This window comes from Lepidochelys kempii, chromosome 26 (assembly GCF_965140285.1).
Source record: "Lepidochelys kempii isolate rLepKem1 chromosome 26, rLepKem1.hap1, whole genome shotgun sequence".
Taxonomy (NCBI): Eukaryota; Metazoa; Chordata; order Testudines; family Cheloniidae; genus Lepidochelys; species Lepidochelys kempii.
The window spans coordinates 1263413-1287999 of record NC_136405.1 but is presented as its reverse complement, the minus strand read 5'-3'; the positions used below and the strand labels follow the sequence as shown (position 1 = coordinate 1287999).

The 24587-nt window shown below is 47.7% G+C and overlaps 1 protein-coding gene and 1 long non-coding RNA gene across 16 annotated transcripts in view; one reads left to right on the top strand and one right to left on the bottom strand.

Annotated features, from left to right (window-relative positions):
* IDO1 (indoleamine 2,3-dioxygenase 1) overlaps positions 1-22045 on the top strand; it is a 60969-nt gene extending 38924 nt beyond the window's left edge. For 6 of the 15 annotated variants that reach the window (XM_073325294.2, XM_073325296.2, XM_073325295.2 and 3 more), the window contains 9 exons: positions 14666-14761; positions 14855-14974; positions 15496-15614; positions 16243-16257; positions 17191-17290; positions 17971-18088; positions 19197-19248; positions 20207-20544; positions 21182-22045. In XM_073325294.2, coding sequence (XP_073181395.2) covers positions 14666-14761; positions 14855-14974; positions 15496-15614; positions 16243-16257; positions 17191-17290; positions 17971-18088; positions 19197-19248; positions 20207-20544; positions 21182-21573 — 1350 coding nt within the window. In that variant the 3' untranslated portion in view covers positions 21574-22045. Of the gene's footprint in view, positions 1-3050; positions 3396-3422; positions 4008-4382; positions 4537-10105; positions 10236-14665; positions 14762-14854; positions 14975-15495; positions 15615-16242; positions 16258-17190; positions 17291-17970; positions 18089-19196; positions 19249-20206; positions 20545-21181 lie in introns of those variants that run through there. The other 9 variants (XM_073325298.2, XM_073325299.2, XM_073325297.2 and 6 more) reach the window with 9 other exon arrangements.
* The window catches only part of LOC144929904 (uncharacterized), a 60307-nt gene that overhangs the window by 1109 nt on the left and 34611 nt on the right, over positions 1-24587 (bottom strand). Inside the window, exon 2 of the long non-coding RNA XR_013635068.1 lies at positions 1390-2703. This is a non-coding gene — a long non-coding RNA (uncharacterized LOC144929904). The remainder of the gene's footprint in view (positions 1-1389; positions 2704-24587) is intronic.

The following is a 24587-nucleotide window of genomic DNA, read 5'->3' as shown; positions in this document are numbered from 1 at the left end:
CCATTGATGAAGGCTGGTGTATATCCAATCATCTCAAACTTTCCAAACTCTCTCTCTAATGATCCTTTGCTCAGGTTTGCATACTCTGGAATGACATCACATTCAGGAAATCATATCCATCTTGCAGAAAGATAATATTCCTATGGGTGAGGCCCCTGCTATTTTCAGAACTCTCTCACAAAGTCAAACTACAGGCATACAAGTTGGCTCATATACTAGATATGTTACTATTTCTGTATCTGAAGTTAGAATATGATTGTAACACTTCAGGTACAACAATGAAAAAGCCAGACAGCGTTAATGGCCAATCAATCACCAAGAGACAAGGTCTTTTACAGTGGGCCTACAGAGGCATGTGACCATGTCACCCGATACTGGAACCCATCTTGCATTCTGTACTTAGCCTCTTGTGGAAAACAGGTAGGATTTACATTAGGAAACAAGACTCCTGGAAGGGTGGGGGGGGAGGTCTATTTCAGGGTGGGGAATGAGGTAATCCAGGTCATCAGTTCTCCCGTGACCTGACCCAAGATGAAAGTTGTTTTCAGTTCTTTCTTACCCTTCCAACCTGGTTCCAGCAAAGTCTGAACTGGGGGAAGTCTGAAGAAGATCACATGCAAGTTCCCACCCTGAATGTGGTTCTAAAAACCAGTTAGCAGACAGAGCAAGCCAACTCATTTTCTTAGAACAAGGCAATTTATTAAGCTTAATACACTTTCTTATAGGGCAGAAATAATCTGTTTTAAACACACCTTACTTTACTAATACAAACAGAAATCACATGTAAATTACAGTCCAGGTTAAATTCCTCCTAACAGGGGGCAGTGGGAGTGAAGTTGTGCGGACCCTCTTCCGCATTGAGGGAAGAGGTGAATTTCATATACATTGTCGGTTTGTACTCTGAGGGGGGAGAGCAGCACCTGGGTGCTGTGGCAAGCCCTTTAAGCTGAGCCTTCCCAGAGCAGATGTCTGGCACTCAGACAGGGCCACACCCAGCTGCACAATGTGCTTGGCTAGAAAACGCTGGGGAGCCTAGCCCAGCACCACTGGGTAAAAGACTAATCCGCCAGCCTGGGTCCCCTCACGGTGGCCTCCTGGCACCCCAGGGGACGCCCGAGGGGGGGGCCAGCCTGTCACAATCTTTGGTACTGATCTTTTGTAGTAAAGTTTTTACCGGTGTGTTTACTGTTTACGTGTTTATATGTTCTTTTAACCGTTTGCCTGAAGTAAGTATGTGGTAGTCTAAACTCTCAAGCACCATTAGACTGGGCAACATCTAGTTTAACCCCGTCTTAGATGCACTTAGATTTCAAATTAAGCAAAAAGTCAGTTTTTCTCACACACCCCCCCCGCTATGGCAGTCCTTTGGCCCCGGTTGAAGGGACAAACCTGTGTTTTGGCTCCACTGTTGGAGTCTTCGGTCTTCTTCGGAGCATCTGTCTTGCTTGCAGCAGAGGGGGGCGGGAGAAAGGCCCAGCATGTGGCCATTGTGTTGTGTTCTCCAAGCATGTGGACTGAGGGTATAAAACAGAAGTCCAGGCATGTCGTGGGGGCATTGCTGAGTAAGTCCCCAGGCAAGGTTGAGCAATTCCCCTGGGGATATTCACAACAATTATCAAGGTAGGGAAATACATGTGAGTTACAGCTGGCTCCTCAAGAGCCAGTCCCACCAAGAACAGATGGCAGCGAGCACCCTGCTGAGCCTGCGCCAGTCCTTGGGGCCTCAGTGTCACTCTAGTGTGCGTCCGGTAAGCTAACAGCGTGTTCTTTGGAGCAGCTCTGGACTGGACCATGGACAAACCATACTTACCGCCGGACAGGTTTCTACCCTTGAGGAACCTCAGTGTCCAAAGCCATCTCAGCCCTCAAACAATAGTTTGTTCCTTCCCGATGCTGTTGGGTCAATTAGTGGCATGCACCCACGTGACCCCATTTGCCAAACCAATCTTAACCAGGGCTGAACACGTCGCAGGTGCAGTCTCTATCCCAGACAGGGATTCCATAGAGAAGAAAGCCTCCGTTTCAGTTTGGCACAGCTTCCTCCTCCACACGGGGCAAGGGCACAGTCCACAAGGGCACAAACTGCCTCAGTAGCATCGCTTTCAGAGGTTGCTGCCCTCTAAATACCAAGCAAACGTGGAGTTCCATCCACACGTTCACAAGACATTACGCCGTGGGTCCGACGCTTCTCTGCCGAGGCATCCTTTGGAGCGATGGTTCTACAAGCAGCAATCCCGTCAGCATCCTTACTGAGGAAGAGATAGTGAGTTCTGCTAGTCACCCACACTGGAATATACAGTAAGGAAAGAACTGGAGTTCTTTCAGTGCTCGTCCCTGTGTAAAGTTCCCCTTCTTGGAGTGCTGGTCGCTCTGCGTATTCCTGCGTGGGTATGCGTGCCCGAGACAAGAATTCTCGCAAGCGGCGTCCGTTGGTCCATGCTTGCGCCCTGTCCAGTCCGTGCCCCCTCACGCTCTGCATTGAGTTGATCTGCCCCACCCCTGGTAAGCCCTGTCTCTATCACAAATCTTGCCAAGATCTGAAGCAGAAGGGAAGGAGGGCAGCTTGTGAAATACTGAGAGAGGCCATACATCTCAAAGAGCTCCAGTTACGGTAAGGTAGGGAAGTTACTCAAAGGGTGTCCTGCTTTGTCCAATTCAGAATAAATTCCTTTTTTAGCATCACAGCATTGCTGCTAGCAGAACCTGCATGTGTAGAGAAGTGGGCAAAAGTTAAAATACATCAGCTGATCTTTGAGAAGAGGGGGGAAAACAATTGTTGTATCAGACCTAAAAGAGATGGGCAGGGATTATTCACGAGTAGTGAAGGACTGAAATCACAAAAAATCCCCCTGCAACCACAAAGCCAGTTCTTAGATTAAAACAAACATCCAGCACGTGACATACCTTATGAAACATACTGGGGCTGCTTTAACAGCGGTTCCTAAGAGGAAAAGCTATTACCTCTACAAATGCAAAAGAAAGCACAGAAAATACTACTTTGATTTAGTTCCCGTACATAGGCGGGGCATGCAGACTCCCAACTGGAAAGGCCTGTTCAGTGAGGGTAGTAAGTTAAAGTTTAACAACCAATGACAAATCCCTTTGCTGATGTCAAAGAAGTGCAGGCACCCCCCATGCTAGAAGAAGCTGATCCGATAAGGCTGAACAACTCAGGAGGAGACATTCCAGCGCAATCTACATGGCTTCAGCTGCGCATATGGCTCAGTGTATTGGTAAAGGGGCTAACAAAGAAAAAAAAAAGTGATAACCCTACTGCTCACCTTCACCTTACTGAAGAGAAAAACAAGTGGGGAGAGAACTTGGTAAAATCTGGGTCACTATAACAAGCAACAAGGTATGGAAACCGCAGCTCTTCCCCCTCACCCTCCGAACAGGTATGTTATATTCTCTGTACCTGGGGCAAAGCGCCATGGAGCTGTGGTTTTGTCCCTGGAACGGTCTGTACTTGGTTATCTGCTGAATTCTTCACAGCAAGCCAGGCAGGGACCTATGTAATCAGGTTAAAAGGAGACCCCCACCCCCCGTCTGTCTGAGGTACTGTTGTCCAGCAGTGCATGGTCATTCCTCCAATAATTGTAGGAGCAGGAGACGCTTTGAGAGATTGGGGGGGGGGGGGAGGGCAGACACACATGTATGTGCATAATTCATAGATTCCAAGGCCAGAAGGGACCATTGTGATCATGTAGTCTGATCTCCTGTATAACATTGGCTGTAGAATGTCCCCAGAACAATTCCTTATGCCAGATCAAATCTCAAAAACCAAGAGTGGACTTTAAAACTTGCCGGTGATGGAGAATCCGTCACACCACCACTTGATAAATTGTTGCAGCGGTGAATTACCCTCACTGTTACAAATTTACACCTTTTTTCCAGGCTGCGTTTATCTCAATTCAACTTCCAGCCATTACTAGATGGAACAAAATATTTATTTGTTTGGGCCTATACATCAATCTATGGGCTCGTCAAAGTTACAACACCATCCAAAGGTATAACAGTACAAAGGTGTTTAATATTAACATTGGACAGTGATTGGGTTAACAACAAAATTTGGTGTTGGTTACTCAAAGAGGCAAACTGTATACCACTGAGACCTCAGTCTTATGGCATGTTAACTTGCTTTTTATTTACTGAGTACCATTTTATTAATTACCGGTACTTACCTTCTGTTTTCCCTTCTTAACCATCTACAAACTACCTAGACCAAGGAAACTAAGGATTGTTAGAGAAGATAATGTTTTAAATGCTTGAGTCTTATTTTTATAAGTTTCAAGGAAAACCCTCATCTTTGACAGACTTTTCCCCCCACCAAAGTAACAGCTGTTCATTGTGTTGGGCTAAAAACCACACTTCTCTTGTACAAGGTATTAGAGCTGTTGGAACTGTCCTTTGTATAAAATGTTCTTGCTGCTGATGCTGCTAAAGAAAACACTGGGAGCTTATGTTCAGCTGATTATCTTGGGAAGCAGTGACTAAACACAAAAAGGGGGAGTTGTGGTGGATAAAGTCCCCCATTCTGTAAGTATGGCCTACATCCATAGACATGGTAAGCTGAGCTCAAGCAAACACTTGGACATGTGTACATCAATTTGGCCATATTAAAAGTGATCTAGGTCTGTGCTTCTCAAGCTGATGTGGGGGACCGGCATTTCCCCCCCCCCCCCGATGTGCATGCAACCGATTGCTGCCGATTGTTTGTGGAGCGGCACCGGTCCACGGACCACCACTTTGAGTAGCGCTGGTCTAGGTCACTCAGCGATCTGCTCAGAGATTTGTTTTATTCGAGGCCATTGATGCACTTAAAATTTTTTACATCATTGCCACTCATATCTGCAAACTACATACCACCCCCTCAATTTATCATCACAAAAATAGCATGTTTTGGGGCCAAAAACCAATCTCCCACTAGAAAGAAAAAACAACACAACTCACTGGCTGATGACTTCCCATTTCAAGGCAGGTCTACAATTATACAGTAACACTTTAGGCACATAGGACAATTCTGCGGAGACTTTCAGCTTTAACCCTTCGAGGCTATTTCCACGCAACTTTCCTGGCTATAGAAATCAAATGCAGAGAGTGGGGAGAACCGTTTCCCTGAAGGGAATGGCTGGAATTGGTTCCCTCTGGATTCAGAGTAGCAGCCGTGTTAGTCTGTATCCTCAAAAAGAAAAGGAGTACTTGTGGCACCTTAGAGACTTACCAATTTATTTGAGCTTAAGCTTTCATGAGCTACAGCTCACTTCATCGGATGCATTCAGTGGAAAATACAGTGGGGAGATCTATATACACAGAGAACATGAAACAATGGGTGTTACCATACACACTGTAACAAGAGAGTGATCACTTAAGGTGAGCTGTTACCAGCAGGAGGGCGGGGGGAGGAGGGGGAAACCTTTTGTATTGATGATCAAGGTGGGCCATTTCCAGCAGTTGACAAGAATGTCTGAGGAACAGTGGCGGGGGGGAGGGAGGTTATTCAAGCCTAAGTTAACTGTATCCAGTTTGCAAATTAATTCCAATTCAGCAGTCTCTCGTTAGTCTGTTTTTGAAGTTTTGTTTGTTGAAGAATTGCAACTTTTAGGTCTGTAATAGAGTGACGAGAGAGATTGAAGTGTTCTCCGACTGGTTTTTAAATGTTATCATTCTTGACATCTGATTTGTGTCCATTTAGTCTTTTACGTAGAGACTGTCCAGTTTGGCCAATGTACATGGCAGAGGGGCACTGCTGGCACATGATGGCATGTATCACATTGGTAGATGCACAGGTGAACGAGCCTCTGATAGTGTGGCTGATGTGATTAGGCCCTCTGATGGTGTCCCCTGAATAGATATGTGGACACGGTTGGCAACGGGCTTTGTTGCAAGGATAGGTGCCTGGGTTAGTGGTTCTGTTGTGTGGTTGCTGGTGAGTATTTGCTTCAGGTTTGGGGGGCTGTCTGTAAGCAAGGACTGCCCTGTCTCCCAAGATCTGAGAGTGTGATGGGTTGTCCTTCAGGATAGGTTGTAGATCCTTGATGATGCATTGGAGAGGTTTTAGTTGGGGGCTGAAGGTGATGGCTAGTGGCGTTCTGTTATTTTCTTTGTTGGGCCTGTCCTGTAGTAGGTGACTTCTGGCTCTCTCAATCTGTTTCTTCACTTCAGCAGGTGGGTATTTTAGTTGTAAGAATGCTTGATAGAGATCTTGTAGGTGTTTGTCTCCGTCTGAGGGGTTGGAGCAAATGCGGTTGTATCGTAGAGCTTGGCTGTAGACGATGGATCGTGTGGTGTGGTCTGGATGAAAGGTGGAGGCATGGAGGTAGGAATAGCGGTCAGTAGGTTTCCGGTATAGGGTGGTGTTTGTGACCATCGCTTGTTAGCACCGTAGTGTCCAGGAAGTGGATCTCTTGTGTGGACTGGTCCAGGCTGAGATTGATGGTGGGATGGAAATTGTTAAAATCATGGTGGAATTCCTCAAGGGCTTCTTTTCCATGGGGCCAGATGATGAAGATATCAGTGTAGCACAAGTAGGGGCGTTAGGGGACGAGAGCTGAGGAAGCGTTGTTCTAAGTCAGCCATAAAAATGTTGGCATACTGTGGGGCCATGCGGGTACCCGTAGCAGTGCCACTGATTTGAAGGTATACACTGTCCCCAAATGTGAAATTATTCTGGGTGAGGATAAAGTTCAGCCACCAGGTTTGCCATGACATTATCGGGGATAGTGTTCTTGACGGCTTGTAGTCCATCTTTGTGTGGGAATGTTAGTGTAGAGGGCTTCTACGTCCACAGGATGGTGTTTTCAGGAAGATCACCGATGGATTGTAGTTTCCTCAGGAAGTCAGTGGTGTCTCGAAGGTAGCTGGGAGTGCTGGTAGCTTAGGGCCTGCGGAGGGAGTCTACATAGCCAGACAATCCTGCTGTCAGGGTGCCAATGCCTGAGATTATGGGGCATCTAGGATTTCCAGGTTTATGGATCTTGGGTAGCAGAATACCCCTGATTGGGGTTCCAGGGGGTGTGTCTATGCGGATTTGTTCATGTGCTTTTTCAGGGAGTTTCTTGAGCAAATGCTGTAGTTTCTTTTGGTAAAACTCAGTGGGATCAGAGGGTAATGGCTTGTAGAAAGTGGTGTTGGAGAGCTGCCAAGCAGCCACTTGTTCGTATTCCGACCTATTTATGACGACGACAGCACCTCCTTTGTCAGCCTTTTTGATTATGATGTCAGAGTTGTTTCTGAGGCTGTGGATGGCATTGTGTTCTGCACGGCTGAGGTTTTGGGGCAAGTGATGCTGCTTTTCCACAATTTCAGCCCGTGCACGTCGGCGGAAGCACTATGTAGACATCCAGTCTGTTGTTTTGACCTTCAGGAGGAGTCCACCCAGAATCCTTCTTTTTGTAGTCTTGGTAGGAAGGTCTCTGTGGGTTAGTATGTTGTTCAGAGGTGTGTTGGAAATATTCCTTGGAGTTGGAGACGTCGAAAATAGGATTCTAGGTCACCACAGAATTGCATCATGTTCGTGGGGGTGGAATGGCAGAAGGAGAGATCCCGAGATAGCCCAGCAGAAGAATCTGTCCTAAGAGTATAGTTGGATAGATTAACAATATTGCTGGGTGGGTTAAGGGAACCACTGTTGTACGTAGACAGTCTCTGCGTAAAAGACTAAATGGACATAAATCAGACGTCAAGAATTATAACATTCAAAAACCAATCGGAGAACACTTCAATCTCTCTCATCACTCGATTACAGACCTAAAAGTTGCAATTCTTCAACAAACAAAACTTCAAAAACAGACTCCAACGAGAGACTGCTGAATTGGAATTAATTTGCAAACTGGATACTGTTAACTTAGGCTTGAAAAGAGACTGGGAGTGGATGGGTCATTACACAAAGTAAAACGATTTCCCCATGTTTATCCCCCCCCCCCCAAAGATGTTCTTGTCAACTGCTGGAAATGGTCCACCTTCATCATCACTACAAAAGCTGTCCCCCGCTCTCCTGCTGGTAATATCTCACCTTAAGTGATCACTCTCGTTACAGTGTGTATGGTAACACCCATTGTTTCATGTTCTCTGTGTATATAGATCTCCCCACTGTATTTTCCACTGAATGCATCCGTTGAAGTGAGCTGTAGCTCACGAAAGCTTATGCTCAAATAAATTGGTTAGTCTCTAAGGTGCCACAAGTCCTCCTTTCCCTCTGGATTGCAACGCAATATGACAGGTTTCAGAGTAACAGCCGTATTAGTCTGTATTCACAAAAAGAAAAGGAATACTTGCGAGGTAACCTATTTCCCCTTATTTTTTCCTACCCCCCCCCCAAAAAAGACGTTCTGGTTAAACCCTGGATTTGTGCTGGAAATGGCCCACCTTGATTATCACACACATTGTAAGGAGAGTGGTCACTTTAGATAAGCTATTGCCAGCAGGAGAGTGGGGTGGGGGGAGGTATTTTTTCATGCTTTGTGTGTATAAAAGATCTTCTACACTTTCCACGGCATGCATCCGATGAAGTGAGCTGTAGCTCACGAAAGCTCATGCTCAAATAAATTGGTTAGTCTCTAAGGTGCCACAAGTCCTCCTGTTCTTAACGCAATATGAAATTTCCCCTTCGCTGACGTCCTCTGTTCATTTTGCATGCAGCACTGCCACCCTGTGGCCAAAATGAGCACTGCAGTGAACTACAGACTAACAGCTGCTGCTCTGAAACCTGTCATTTTGGAAGTGTATCGGCAAAAAGAACAGGAGGACTTGTGGCACCTTAGAGACTAACCAATTTATTTGAGCATGAGCTTTCGTGGGCTACAGCCCACTTCATCGGATGCAGTCTGAGACACAAATGGTCAAGCACTTCCTGTGAAGAATCAGATAACATTTGCCCGAAGACGACATCAACACTTGGAAGCGCTGTAGCATTGTGCGTGCACACTCACTACAGCAATGCGAGGGATTCTTCTGTTGCTGCAGTTAATCCACCTCCCCAAGAGGAGGGTGCTAGGTCCACGAAGAAAAATTCTTCCGCTGACCTAGAGCTGCCTACAGCAGGGGTCAGATCAGCATAGGGCTCTCTGGGTTCGTCTACACTACCTCTTAGGGGTGTAGATTTTTCATATCCTTGAAAGTCTGCAACAGAGCTGCTTTTCAAAGCCTGATGTAAAGTGACCTGTTCGCATAGGCAGAGGTGAAAATAGCTCGGAGAGATCTGCTAATCAAGACAAATTGGGTCTGGGTCAGAATTCATATTTAAATGCCAATAGGAACAGCACCTGGAAGGTGTTTGCTCCCCTAACTGTGGGGTGGCTCAGTTATTTGGAAGTAACTCAGCTGAAGTCCCAGGGGGCTGAGGTAAAACCAGGGTCCGGATCACTTGCCCATTAACATGGCTTCTCTTACAAGGCATGTTATGGTACATCAAACATTTTCAACAGTCCTTGAACATAAACGTGCTGTGCCTGCCAGTTGCCAGCCAAATTGAACCCACATTGTCCAAAAGGAATTTGTCCAGGAATTCTGCCTTCCTAAATTCCCTCCCCAACACACACACCCCTTTCTGCCCAGTCTTTTCTTATATTGCTGCACCCTATTTAATAGTTGCCATAGCCCATCTCAGAAACGACTGCTCTTCAGAGATGGTGACTTCACAGGAAGTCTGTTAAGCTTGCAACACCCTGTGACCCTTCAGGATGAAAGGCACCAAGACAACCATTGTTGGGAAATTGTGTCTGGGTGCCATCAAGTTGTTCCATATTTATTAGCCTGGAGAGAAAAACAAACTGACTTTAACCCTGCCCTAAGGAACGAATGCCTTGTGATCAGGACCATTTGCATCGAAAGACTATTACACGCTACATTTGGTAAGGGATCGATTCAGCTCTGTTACTTCTCAAACCTCATGAGTAAAGAGAAGCATTAAGAGGAGGAAGTGATACTATTTTCAATTTGCTGGCTACACAACGGAAAACAGAAAATAAGCCATCAGGTGATTTTGATTGGGGAACAAAAAAGTCCCCCATACATTACAACCTATTTAAACTCCAAAGAGCAGGCAAGTAAATGAAAAAAGACAGGGCAGTTTCTACTCCTGATAGAGCGATAATTTCTCACTGCTCAGGGGCTGATGGGCAGGGAAATTAAGAAGCTACATCACAGGCATGGAACATGAAGACAAAAGTGAGAGTCTGCAGAACCTGGAGAAGTTTCATGTTTCAGAAGAATATGGCTTTGTTCTCCCAAACCCACTGGTAAGAGTTCTAGGATTACAGTGGCAAGTTAAAATTTTACGCAGCACATTTGCCTGGTCTGCTAAACCGATAGAGCAAAATATATTTTGCTCTATATGGCAATATAAAAATATTTGCTATTATTTATTATATAAAGTAACTGCTGCTTAGCAATTATTGCAATTTTATATGCTAATTAAGTGCTCATTACAGTATGTGTAATACACTATTGTTTAAGGAATGGTGTGTGTAAAACATATTTAATGCTATAAGTAATATGTATATTTTAGTAATTCATTTCTAACTAAATTAAACAGATATTTAAGGCTTCAGAGTGACACAGAGAGAGACTTACCTGAGAGCTTGTATGCAAAGTCACAGTGTGAAGCACTGGAAACAACTCCAATAGGGCTGTGAGCTCTTTTTGCTCAGAATATCTCCAGGTTGAATAATCAATGGGTTTTGTTGTCTGCTACTGTCCAATTTTTAAGTTCAGAAATTGTACACAGTTTGTAGCTATGGTCAGGCACGACTCTGTATCACTCCAAGAGTCCTAGACCATTGTGATATCAGAAGTAACAAATTACCACCCTTACTCTTCAGCTACTTTCACGCAGCAGTTTCATTATTTGTACGAGGGAGACCGCACGGATGGTGGATTTCTTGGTTCGGCCGCCAAATCCATGTGACAAATATCCCAAATGCACAGACCCCCTCACCGCAGCGCACAGCCCTCATTCACCACCCATGTAACACCACAACCAGCACATACAGTCACGCAAACGTCACGCTAAAGCTGAGAGTGTTTGAGAGAGTCAGCCTGAAGTGTTGGAAACAGCCTCAAGCCTGGCTGAGTGCTCTTCTTCTTTAGAATGGCGCTAGGTTCCATCATTACTGGGATTCATGGTCTGTTTCAAACATTAGCCAAAACAATGGTTGAGAACTTACAAAAAATAAAAAACCCACACCCAAAAAAACACACCTGACTTTCACATTATACCTTAAACTAGGATCTGAGAGCCTGTCCTGTCATAGGGGTATCATTTGCTATCAGCTACACACTTGCAGTTGGTTTAAGAGACTCAGTGGATGAACTGAATATTCTGTGAAACCCTTTATACATTTAGGGTAGCAGGCACCTACATCCTTTATTTTCAAAAGGCACCTTTGACTTGAATGGGGCCTAAGCATTTCATGTTTCTTGGTCCCTTCTGGCCTTACACTCTAAACTATTAGGTCATCCCACCTGACCGTCTGTATCTCACAAGCCATTATTTTTTAGCCAGATAACCCTATGTTACCCCAAACACTTTAGTCAGACCAGAGAATTTCAGTCCGCAGGAGACTAAATGGTGGACCCCAGGGAAAGGATGGGAGAGACCAAGGTACCACCACTGTCTTAGGGCCTGCAATGGCAGGGAATGGATTAGATATACCCAGATAATCGGAGGAAGCGACCCGCACACCCACACATGGCGGAGGGTTTTTTGCTTTCCAAGGTCCCTGAAAGTCTGACCTGGGAAAAAATTCCTTCCAGACCCCCACATTGGGGCGGGGATCGGTTAGACCCTGAGGTCTGAGCAAGACCCATCAGCCCCTATCTGGAAAGAATTCTTTGTACCACTTCAGACCACCCATCCCCCTTCTCCAGCTAATCTCTGATGCTTCACAAAAAAGGGGAAAGAAAAAAAAAAAGCAGCATACATCTGGCCAATTGGGGTGGGTGCGTGTTCCCTCCTGACCCCTGCAGGGAACCGGCTGAATCCTGAAACATGAGATTTGATTACCACCGTCTTAATGCAGAGCTGTAAGCATTATGAACCCATTGCTGGCAATGCAGGCAATCCCATTCTCCCCATGAGGAAAGGAGATGTATGAATCCCACTGTTCATTCAGATTCCAAGGCCAGAATGGACCAGCCTGACCGCCTGCTCACAGATGCTTTATTCCAGCTGCTGGGAGAAATTCCATGGCCTATCTTTTAACAAGATAGATACTTCAAGGTTGAATTTAAGATGAACTTATTTAATCACCCTCACAACCAGGAAATTACATCTGCTTCCAGCAATGGTGATTCCACCCCCTCCTCTGCTAAGATCTTTCATTATTTAAAGTAAAATTAACTTCCTGCCACTGATTCTTGTTATGCTTGTGTCGGAGAGGTTGAAAAGCCCCTGCTAGGACACTGGTGATCGCTGTGTATAGATACGGTACTTTATCAAAGAGAAGGTAAACTAAATCAATTGAGAGAGGACTTGAGCTCCTTAAGCCTCATTGGGACTGGAAAACCAGCTTTGCAAAGTAAAGCAGACTGATGGGACACTCTACAAATACGTTCACATGGTCATAACAGGCCAGATTCCGATTTCACTCCAGAGGAGGTCAGGAGGCGGCCCCACATCTTGCGCAACATGAGATCTGGCCTCAGAATCTAGCAGCGGACAAGGGGAGCTTGTCACATTTATTTATTGCCATGACAGTCCAGATTTAAAAATTGTGTACATTACATACAGTTCAAATGGCTTGTTTTTAATACTTATCAAGGGAACTTACATGGACTGAAATTTTTGACTTAAAACACCTGTCGTGAATACACGTTGTACCTCAGAGCATCCCTAGAGGCTTGCTGTGATTGTACAGTGAAGTTTCTACAAGATCAAGATGTCCAGCAGAGCAGAGCAGAGCAGAAACTTGGAAAGCTCATGAGCGACATAATTATCAGTAATAGATTGAAGTATCACTTCATCATGGGCTATATGAGAAACATAATTCAACTGGTTTTATTTTCCAACACAATGCCATCTCTGTTCTCTCTGCACTTCCTTTTTATTTGTGCCTGTATCATTTTCAACCCGCCGAAAAAAGGGTTTTCAACATGCCAGTGAGAAGGGAAAAAGCCACCAAACTATTTCTCCTAAATTTATATATTTGAGCACAAATAGTGCAAAAATTCTGTAGAAATAGTGCCTTGCTGTAGTATGACATCAGGCCAAATTTGGGGCTTCACAAACATACAGTGAGAGATCAATAAATAGAAAGACATGCATCTAAGCCTCAGACCTACGTGCAGAGCATGCTAAAAAGCACCATCAGGCCATGGTGGTTTTAAAATGGGAGTTTCCCCATCAATAAGTGAATAAAACCAAAATGTTTGTCTCGCATGATGCTTACGTAGCGTCTGACTGATCCCAAATTAGATGCATCTGTCAAGCATGATTGCTTCATCTGTCTGTTCTCATTACACCGGCCAAACCGAATTGCCCATGCCCAGGGAGCATGGTTGGACAAGCGAATATATTGTCTGCCACTTGATTAAATGGAATTTTGATTTGTAAAAAATAAAAAATTCTTCACAGCTGTCTGTGTTTTACTCTGACAGTTAATCATCATTAGCTGAAAGGGGGAGAGGCTGCAGAGGCCAAATATTCCAACTGTATTTCAAGGCGCACTATTATTCCCTGCTCCCCCCAACATGCCCCTTTGAATGCCCACTGCATGTTCGCTGGCCTCCAAGCTGATATGCTGGAGCTGAGGACTAGTGGCAAGGCACGAAGAGTGTGCCTACGCTGCAATTAAAAACCCCCACGGCTGGCCCATGCCAGCTGACTCAGGCTTGGCCTAAGAGGCTGTTTAATTGCAGTGTAGACTTTTAGGCTCAGGCTGGAGCCCTGGCTCTAGGATCCTGCAAGGTGGGAGGATATCAGAACTTGGGCTAAGCCCGAACATCTCTGCTGAAATTCAACAGCCCCTTACATGTATGGCTGGCCCTTGCCAGCTGTCTTGGGCTCGGGCTAATTGCAATGTAGACATACCCTCAGTCTTCAAAATAGCTGAACTTTGCTGTAGCAAAGACAGAAGCAAGAAGAACTAGCTGCCCATCCAATATTCAGGCCCTAGGCCTCATGAGTGTCTTTTCAGTTATTCTTCCGCTGGCAAGAGAATGAGCAGCACTCCCACATTTTGTGACCAGGTCTGTTCGGGCCACAGCTCCCACGGAGATGCTGGGCAGGGAGAATTGGGAACGGGGTGGGCCCAAGAGGGAAGCGATCGCTATTTCCAGCTCTCCCCTAAACTCAGGTTCTCTTGGCGAGGACATCGCCGGAGGAACGTTCTGCTCTCCAAAGGGCCGGAATTGCCAGAGGGCTCCTGGCCACAGCCAATTGCTCAGCCCCCACAACTGGGGCCAGATTTTCAGCAGCGCTCTGTGCCCAATGGGTATCCAGGATGCCGAGCTCTTTTGAAAACCTGGCCTTCAATGGCCTGCAGCTGAACTCGCACGTCTCCCGCTGGAGTGCCGGGGGAGAGTCAGTGGGAGTTCTGTGCTGATCTGGGAAGGCCTGTGAGCGGGCATGTGGGAGTCTACTTGGTTCAGACCCAGAAGGAAGCTGGGTTGCAGCAGGGAAAACATTGTCATTAAAAGGAACGCCCTAATTTGGATTTCTTTCATACAGACAGAACTGCCAGATTATTACGCTCCCTGGATGGATGTCGCAGCCAACCTGCCCCACCTGATAGAGGGACATCAGCTCCGCAGGGAAGTAGCAAAGGTTCGATATGTAACCTGCTGCGTGCAGCGCCGGTTAGCTAACTCGCACAGCCCCGGGGCTGTGCTAATGCATTAATGCCTTTTCCCCTCGTAGATGCCACTGCTCAGCACACAGTACCTGCGAGGACACAGGCAGCTGCGCCTGGCTCGCCTGGCTCTCGGCTTCATCACAATGGGATACGTGTGGCAAGGAGGCAGCAGACAGACAGTGAAGGTCAGCGCCTTTATTACCCTCTGCTATTCTACATCCTGATCGTGCAGCATCAACGATGCTAAAACTCAGTCCCTGGCTTGGCTCCCATTTCACTAGGGCGGGTCAGAGACTGAGGAGCAAGTGCTGGGGAATGTTACTAGCCCACCTACCTGTAAAGCATGCGATGCTCAATAACATGCAGCTCTCTTCCCCGTGCTGCATGAAGAGCAAGCATCAGGAAGCCCAGCTAACCACCCACCCTCTGTCCCTGAAGACGCACACAAACTGCGGAAAAAAACATGATCGCTGAGCCTGGGGACCACCCTCTTGAACTGGTTTGTCAATATAAAGACAGTTGGTGAAAAGCAGGGACTGACAGTGCCCTCGGTTCACAGTATCCCACTTGGCACTGATCTGCAAAATTGCCTTTGTTAGGAGCAGAGTTTCCATCCCAACATGGTGAATTTCCCCAGGTTCTCCTCTGTTTCGCTGCCCAGCACAGTAACCTTCTGCTGTTATTGTAACACTCTTGTTTAACCTAGATCCTTCCTAGAGTGCTTGCAGTGCCTTACTGCACGATCTCAGAGCTTCTCGACCTGCCGCCCATCCTCGTCTATGCAGACTGTGTTTTGGCAAACTGGAAGAAGAGAGACCCCTGTGGGTATGTAGAGCTCCGGGATGACCTCTGTCAGATGCCACATCGCTTTATATATAGTAGCGCCCCCACCCCCGCCCTGCACCGGTTGGATGTGTACGCCCGCAGGTCTCACTTGTTGGTCACGCCCAGATCAGGTCACCTGAATGCATATAAACGCATTACAGTGACCCCGGTCGGCGCAATCAGACAGGTGCTGTCCAGACGCTTTCACCTGCTGGTGCTACGTTAACTGATCCAGGCATCCTCCTGTCTGGTACAAGCCTCCTCATAGGACATTTCAGTTACCGACTGCTTAGACACTTCGAGCTCTGGCAGTGGCGGGGTGAGACACTGTGTGACCCCAAGTAGGGGCTGCTCTCTTCAGACTGCTGAACCCAGATATAAAGGTAATTTCCCACCCTGAGCCCCCATTTGTGACTGGGTGCTCGACACCCCACGGTCTATGCAGCCCCAGTTAGGGTTCTCTCGTTGGCTGGGTTGTGACCCCTTCCTGTCTAACCCTGACAACCCATGTCATGGCCACTCAACGGCGCTGAGTTGTTCTCACTTACGCAGTTTTAAAATCTTTCCTCCTTCTCACTGCTTTCTTTTTTCTTCCTCAATTGCTGCTCCGCCCCGGCTGTGCCTGGAGACCCCTGAATGTTGAGTAAGTAGATCTGTTTGTCTTGGCGAACGACAGGACTGTAGAGCACTGTACCAGAGTGACCCAAGGAGACGTATGCACTATTTTGAGCATGCTGGGTAACTGCAGCAGGTGGGAGGGGTGGGAGCGGCTAGCCACCCCAAGTACATGGCTAGCTTGTTGGACGGGTCCGTAGTCGGTGCAGCACCCCCACACCACCATGGCTACATTCTGTTCTTAGCATGCAAACCCGATCAAGCTCGTGTGGGTAGGTCTCCACGAGCTGGAGTCACACCTCCAGCTGGAAGTGCAGACACACCCAGGAAGGTATGGTGAGAGCAAGGAAAGGAAAGAAGGCTTGGTCTTATGGCTACAGCAGCATCCCCAACTCAACCTGTGCAGACTAACAAAGTGCACCACCAACCCCAAACAGGTTGGGGGATCCTCACCTCTGTGTTTCAGCTTTTCCATCATAAAACTGGGATAAAACTACTTTTGGTGGGGAGAGAGGGAGGCAAGGATTGATTAGTTTATGCTCATGGAGTAACTTGTATGAAAGAGTACCAGCGTCATATAAATAGATATGGGAAAGAAACCAACCATTCAATTCTGCAGGGTAGTTTAGCGAGCACGTGCAAATGTGCACACATCACCTTACACAACTGATTTCAGAGCCATTTCTATGTGTCAGCCTCAATGTGTGTTATGGAACCTAGTTCAGATTTGCAAGTGTTTTGCTTTTCTACATGCATCTTTCATCTGAAGAGCTGGCAATCTAGCTGCACACAGAAGTCACTGCATGTTTTCCTTTGGATTCCACACGAGCTTCTGGTTAATGATATTTTTAGATTGCACAGTTCTCCTTGGATACAGTTTCTCAGCATCAGCTACAAATTGCTATTACAATGAGGTCATTTTACTGACCTAGCCCTGGGGAATGTATCTATCTTCCCTTAGGAATCTGGACATCCTGTTTTCATTCCCTGGAGGGGACAGCAACAAAGGTTTCTTCCTAGTCTCTCTTCTTGTTGAAGCAGCAGCTGCAACTGGAATCAAGGTACAGAGTCCTAATGAAACAGTCCAGTTGTGAGCGAGCAAGCCCCTGCCCTGCTAAGTGTTGCTTACAAACTCAATTTAGTTTACCTCACAGGAACATAGCATTCTGTCTAGTAGATTCTAGGGCGGTTTAAAGTGATCAAACACATCTGGGACGTGATGACCAAGTACAAGTGCAGGTTTTTCCACCATCCATCTAAACCCTTATGTTTTAGAATTCACTTTGCACCCTTCACCCAGCAGAGGCTGAGAGCCTTTTCTTCCTCATTTGCCCACAGACGGGAGTCCCCCCTCACAAACAAGAGCAAATGGGTCCCAAACCTCAGTTTGCTGTTAGCGGTGTTATTTTCCACCCTTCCCTGCTGTTGTTGACTACTGGAGTAGCCTCAGCATCCCTCTGCAGGGTTCTAGCTGCAGAGCTGTGGAGAAGGGATTTGGACACCATTCCTTTAAGAGGATGGCATTATTTATGACCCCACTGTAAGTGAACCCCTGCCAAGGAGGCACCGGGCCAAGGAGGCACCAGCTTCATTCCCCGCCAATCCCCGTGATGGCTCCTGCTGGAGAACCCTACAGTATCGCAGCTGGGAGTGACCTGGGACTCTCTGTAGTCTCTTTCCTCAGAAAGTCTGAGCCTGGTGTTCTGGATACCAAGAGTGTTTTTCCCCTGTTCCCTTTAAGGCAATCCCCATGATCATCAATGCCATATTGCACCATGACCGTTGCTCCTTAGAAACGGCACTGCAGGATGTGGCCTTGTCTATATGCAAGATGCGTGAAGCTTTCAAACTAATTCACGGTAAGTGCTTTGACTGGATAGCTGCGCTTGTGAATTCCAACCAAAAATCCCACAACAAAGTTTATATTAATGCAACAATCAATCCCCATTTTATTACTTCCAGATAGAGAGACCCCCCAACAGTTTGTAGTTAGGAGTAAAACATTCAGGCTCCCTGAGTCTGTTGCAGAGTCTCCTTTGTGGTCAGATAGGCTATTAGAACAAGTGTGGAATGGTTCCCAGGGATATATGGAGTTTGGTGCTGATTGAGGAAGCTCCTGCATCCTTCCCACATGTCCAAGACTGGGCATCTGCACAAATTATTTCAGCCAAAGACCTAATTTCCTGTCCCTAAAGACATCCCACAGACAGTGCTCTGCTGAAATGAGATGCACTTTATTCTAAGCTTGTCTCACCAAATACACGTTTTAGCACGTATGCCAGTCAGCATGCCCGTGAGAGGGATCGCAGGGACAAGTAATAGACAGCAACATTGTTACACACGGAAATGAGCAGGAGATGGAAGTTCAGAACTGGATCCACATCACTAAATTCTGTACACGAGTTACCATCCCCGGTGCTAAAGCCATAGCATGAATCCGTCTGGGAATTCTTATGCAAACCACTTTGGCTCACTAAATGAAGCGAACTGCAAGTACCACTAACTGACAGTAGCATTACTTCACTCAAGTTGCCCAAATTTTTTGTGGGCAAGGGATGTCTGCAAACCACTCCCTGTGCATGGCTGGGGCAGAGCCCTGCCTGGCAGGAGGAGAGGGCTGCTGCATGGCACCGCGGAACGACGCACCAATCTTCTGTGCCAGCAGCAGAGCCAGATCCCAGTGGGCCGCCATGGATTGTACTTTGTTCTGTGGAGAGGCCAAGCAAGCAAGGGGCTCCCCTGAATGTGATCACTCAAGTTTGTGCAGTTCAAGAGTAATGGATGTATTTCTAAAATGTCTCATCAGCCAAAACAGATTAAATACTTTAAACCAATCAGGAAGGGACACATGGAATCTCTCCAAACCAAATACTATTGGAAAAGCCAGGATTCTAAGGGTTCGTGTCACACGTTGCTTATGACTCCACTGCGCTCGTTAACCTGAATGAACGTTCCGTCTCTCCACAGAGTGTGTAAATCCAGGAGCTTTTTTCAGATCCCTTCGCATCTACCTCTCAGGGTATGTACTTTCTCTGGGTCACTCTCTCTTATTAGGAACAGAGGCGTCACTAGACTGCATCAGACCAATACCCTGCCTCCCACAGCAGCCAGCACCAGATGGTGTAAGAAACAGCAATTACAGCATAACCTGCCTACTACGGAAAAAATTCTTCCCAGACCGCTCAGTTAGGGGTTGATCCTGCCCCAAAGCAGGGGGTTTGTAATTTCCAATTAGGGATAAGGAGGGAGAATGTATCCACTTGATATAGATAAAAATTTCTTAATGATGATGGCTGTTTTTTCCATAACATTTGCTCCATCATTTTATAAATGCACACTGAGTTCTCACCTCCCAGCAGGAGCTGGTATTTACCCTTCTGCTTCTCCCTTCTGGAGGCTGCTGACACCAGCTCCGTTCCCTTCCTCCTTTGCTTGTCTAAGTCTCGCCCTCTCTGGCGAGTGGTGGCCACTTTACAAAAAACTGGACTAGTGAGCCGAAACGTAGGGGGATCAGATGTGCCGATATTAGGACCCTATTCCCCCCCCACACACACGCACTGATTTTTCACACTTGCTATCTGGTCACCCTACCGTGATACTGCATGAGAAACTTGGCCCATCACATGTTGTATAAAGAACTAAGATGTTCCCAGCCCAGTCCAACAGGCACTGCCTGGAAGCCTGCATTGCAGCGCCAAGTTCCCCTTCCTGCAGGGGGCACAGCGCTTCCATGATGGGATAACTAGAGGGTGGGGTAGGCCTGGGTGGTGCTCAGGTCACTCTGAGTTGACAGGTTTCAGAACAGCCGTGTTAGTTTGTATTCGCAAAAAGAAAAGGAGTACTTGTGGCACCTTAGAGACTAACCAATTTATTGGAGCATAAGCTTTCGTCCGCTGTAGCTCACGAAAGCTTATGCTCCAATAAATTGGTTAGTCTCTAAGGTGCCACAAGTCCTCCTTTTCTTTCCGAGTTAACAGAGCACAGATCTTGCATTGGGCGGCTTTACTGCCGAACCATTGTTTCCAGGAACAGCTGTCTGATCGGAAGTTACCTGTGCTGCAAGGCACTAGTGTCTATCACCGTGGCGAGTCAAGCCACACAGAAACCCCAACAGACAGCACATTCAGGTCATGCTGCTGGTTCTCGCTTCATGTTTTTGGAACTAGCTGGAAGGACAGTTTCCTGATGCCGGAGGGGCTGGTGTACGAGGGGGTGTGGGACAGCCCCAAGCAGTTCTCTGGTGGCAGTGCGGCACAGAGCTCTACGTTACAGTGCTTTGACGTACTGCTAGGAATCCAGCACCGTGCAGCCCAGGGTAAGTGGCAATAGAGGCTGGAAGCTGCGGTTATTCTGGGACTAGTACACAAGCCTTTCACCAAGAGATTCCGTTTCTGGGGCACCAGCCACTAGACGATTATTCAGCAGGTTAGTCCAGAAGACTCATGCCAGACCCGCATGGGCAGGAGACCGGGGTCTCCCCAGAAAGGGATTTCCCCACGGAACAGAACAAAAACAAACCTCACACGGGCCAGAGCCAGAAAACACAGTGGGGCCACCAGCCTCAGCTTAGCAACGTTATTAGAAGCCCTGCGTGCGCACACCCCACTTGCCGGCTGCCTGGCCCACGTAACTCCGAAGGGCCGAACTCTGTCTGAGCCCACTGCTGCTCTAGTTTTCAGGGGGAATCGGTACTTCAGCAATAGTGCAGTCACTTCCCGGGGTAAGAGTTTAGAGCAGGGCACTGGAGTTGGGAGAGTCAGTCACCCATTTACATTAGTTTTTGTAAATGACTCAGAGGAGCGATGTGGGTCACACCGCGTGGAGGCAGAGCAGGGCTGAGCTGGGGAACCACCACCACCGTTTTGGCCCAGCACCTTTTCTTTAGTGGGGGACAGTGCCGAGCTCTCTTTTACTGCATCACCCAAACTAATGCTCTTATCTTGCTGTTGCAGGGTTCTCGGCAGAGTACCTCGGTTGCATGAGGGATTACATGCCAGCAGCTCACAGGGCCTTCATTCAGACCCTAGCTTCTGGCCCGTCCCTCCGGCAGTTTGTCCTGGCAACAGGAGACGCAGGCCTGCATGCAGCTTTCAACAAGTGCGTGTTGGCGCTGGTGGATCTACGGAGCTATCACATACAGATCGCCACCAAGTACATCACCATCCCGGCCGGGAGGTGCCGAGCAGAGCAGCAGCAGCTCGGGGGCTGTGTCCACGAGGGCACGTCAGTGCTCTCAGAAAGGGGAACCGGTGGGACAGGGTTCATGCGCTTTCTCAAAGCTGTCAGAGACACCACCCGAAAGGCACAGCTCACTGAGCAGGATGCAACGGTGTTAACACACTGACTAGGCCATGGTTACGGCACAATCGGATGGGCCCCTTTCCTGTTGCTGTCAGCCTCGTGTTAGCCATGACCCTGAGATGGGATGGGACTGCTGGGGCATGGGGAAGGATTGGGCCTTCTCCTCTAGTGTCAAGGGGAGCAGGAAGGCAGCACCCAGCCTGATCTGTGGACCACTGCAGATGGGTGCATGGAGGGAGCATCCACTGAAGCCACGAGGACCGGCTGGTGCCCCTGAATGGCAACTGCACCCTTTGCAACATGGGTAAGGACAATCCAGACATTACAACCAATATCGAAAGCCATGGATTTGCTGTATTTATATCGATGGTGTAAAGAGCCATGCACACTCATCGCACCGGGGAGTGGCAGGAAAGTGCAGTGCTCTGTACCTCTGTCTTACATATGGCATCTTGGTCGTGGCACATTTCACTCCCCTTCCCACCTGGCAGTTATTAAAGCTCTGTTCTCAGCAACCCCAGCTTGGGGCAGACACGTTGCTTCCAGCTCTAACTTTCCCCGCACTCAGGTGATATTTGTGAATCCCCCAAAAGGAGGAAGTGCAAACAGGCTGAAAAGCCGCAAGGGGAAGAAAGTTATAACGCAAGTTGCTAAATACTTGGTCTGTATCTGGCCTCCGGTTACTCTGGCTTGTAGGGGAGCAGGTTAGTTGCAGGGGTGCACGATGCCCACAACCCCAGGGACCTGCCGCTTGCCCACCAACCTGGTGGGGTGGGGGGAGATAGGGCACTCAGATAGGACCCTAGTCCAGCATGGATCCCAAGGAGCTGCCTAGGGGCTGAGCCCTGCCAGGAAATTAAAGTGGTCCTTAGTCTTCTGGGTGCAGACCCCTCCTCTGCCTGCTTGCCCTCCCCAGGGTATGTATGCCGTCTCAGGATCAGCGCAAGGTGAACCCAGATCATTTGTGAACCACAGAGAAGCAGGGAGGGGATAGGAAAATCCATTTCCTAGCTGTGAAGCTACAGGAGGTTTAGAAACTACCGAAGAGGTGGCCAGAAGTGGCCTGGGGCAAGGAGAACTGCCTCTCAGATCCCCCATCATTCAGCCAGATCTGAGAAACCAACCCTGTCTGGAACATGAGCTGGGAGTGAGCGTGAGGAGGAGATGGAGGCAGTCGAGGCAAAGCCATACGCCAGGGTATTGCATGACAGGAGTGCCTATTCACAGGCCTGGGAAATGGACCGACATTCCCCCAGCAATACCCGACCAGCTTCTGCAAACCGTGTCTCAAAACTCGTCTGCCAGGAACCCCAAGCGGCAGCAGGTGCGATGCACCCTGTTGAGAGCCCATCAGTTGAGGATGCAGCTGCAGCTTAGAGAAATGCCTCCAGGGCAACCAAAAGCCATTGCAGCTGCAGCAAGCTGAACATCCGTCCTGGTTATGAAAAGCCACCAACAGCAGCTCTGGCCACTGCTCGGCAGAGCCTGGAGAACTTCCGGTCTGGGGCAGACATCAGCTGACCTAACCCCCACATTGCCTGTCGGGGCTGTGGAGGCCATTCTCTAACAGGGATAAAGCGCAGTGGATGCTCAGTTCCTCCCCATTGAGGCACAGTTCAGATTTCAGATCAATGCACTTGTACACCCTGTGGCTGTGGGGGCTGGGGAACGACAAGAGGATGTCTGATTCTTAAGGGCAGGAATCACTTCAGGAAATCCCCACCAAAGCATCAAGCAGGTGCTGACTCATGGCCAGAGTCATGATGGTCTTGTGGTTCAGAGCTAGGCGTGGAGCCACAACCCCTGGGTTCTTATTCCACTTTTACCACCAACCTCCTGCAGGACCCTGGACAAGCCACGTAGGGCCAGATTTTCCCAAGAGCTCAGCATCTGGTGTGTACCCTAAGGCCCCCTTTCCAAGGGCAAACTGACTCAGTAAGCTGTGCTGAGATAAGAACCCCAACCAGACCATGGGCTCGTCATGAAACCACATTCTAAGCCAGAGATGGAAGTTACGCTTTCCCTGTGTTTGTTGCATTATCTTTTCACATGAGGAACTTACTTAGCCACCTGAAGTAGATGTGAGGTCTGATGTACTGAGGACTGTGTTGGAATCACAAGCTGTCACTTTAAGAGCCGGGGGAAGCAGAGTTTCTTGGCCTTACTTGCAGGCTGGGGCTCTGTGGGAAAGTGCCCTCAGTCAGTCCACAGGAGGCATATGTAATATTCTCGTTTTGCAGAGGCAGATAGTTTAAAAAATTTGGCCAGAGGCATAAGGACCTGAATAGTCAAACCTGGATAGCCAGCTTTAGGGGCCAAATTGACTCGCCCAGGTCTGTCATGCACAGCGCCACTCCATGGCAGAACCAGCAGAGAACCCCAGGAGTCCTGGCTCCCTGTCCTTTGGTGGCTTTCCATGGAAAGTTTATAGAAATGAGCCCAGTAATGCTGACAAACTCTAGGCGATTCTAAGTGTTCCCAGCAGAGAAGCTATGGAGAAAGAGCTGGGCTGAACTGAGAAGGAAAAGCAGGGACTGAATACAATGAAGGAAGGATTTTAAATGTTTTTGCTCTGAGCTTTCACATTCAGTTAGGACAAGTCCCCAGCCCTACAGGAAAAAGGGTGACTATCCATGGGCGACATGTTGACCAGGACTGCACTTAGGTAGAGAGTTTGCTTGGGCTCTTTATGGTTTACTGGGTCTGGTCTTATTTGCCTAATCAGATAGTAGGCTTAGTCTTGTCTGCATTAACCACCTAGTGGGCAGGGAGTTTTGTTCCCATGTATCACTGAAACAATTAGCCTGGAAATCAACAGAGCCTTATTCTAATGACCCTTCCATAAATACCTGTTTGTTTGGCTGGGTGCCTGCAGTAGGTACAGATGCAGATTGTGCTCAGTGACAAGCATATTAGCAGCATGTAATTTACTAATGCAAATTAAAACAGTCATTAGGATCTTATGCTCTATTTGGCATTGGCAAAATCATAACATTAGCATACATTTAATCATTGGGAAGTTAGCTGGAACCTGAAAGAAATCCTTAATTTCATAAT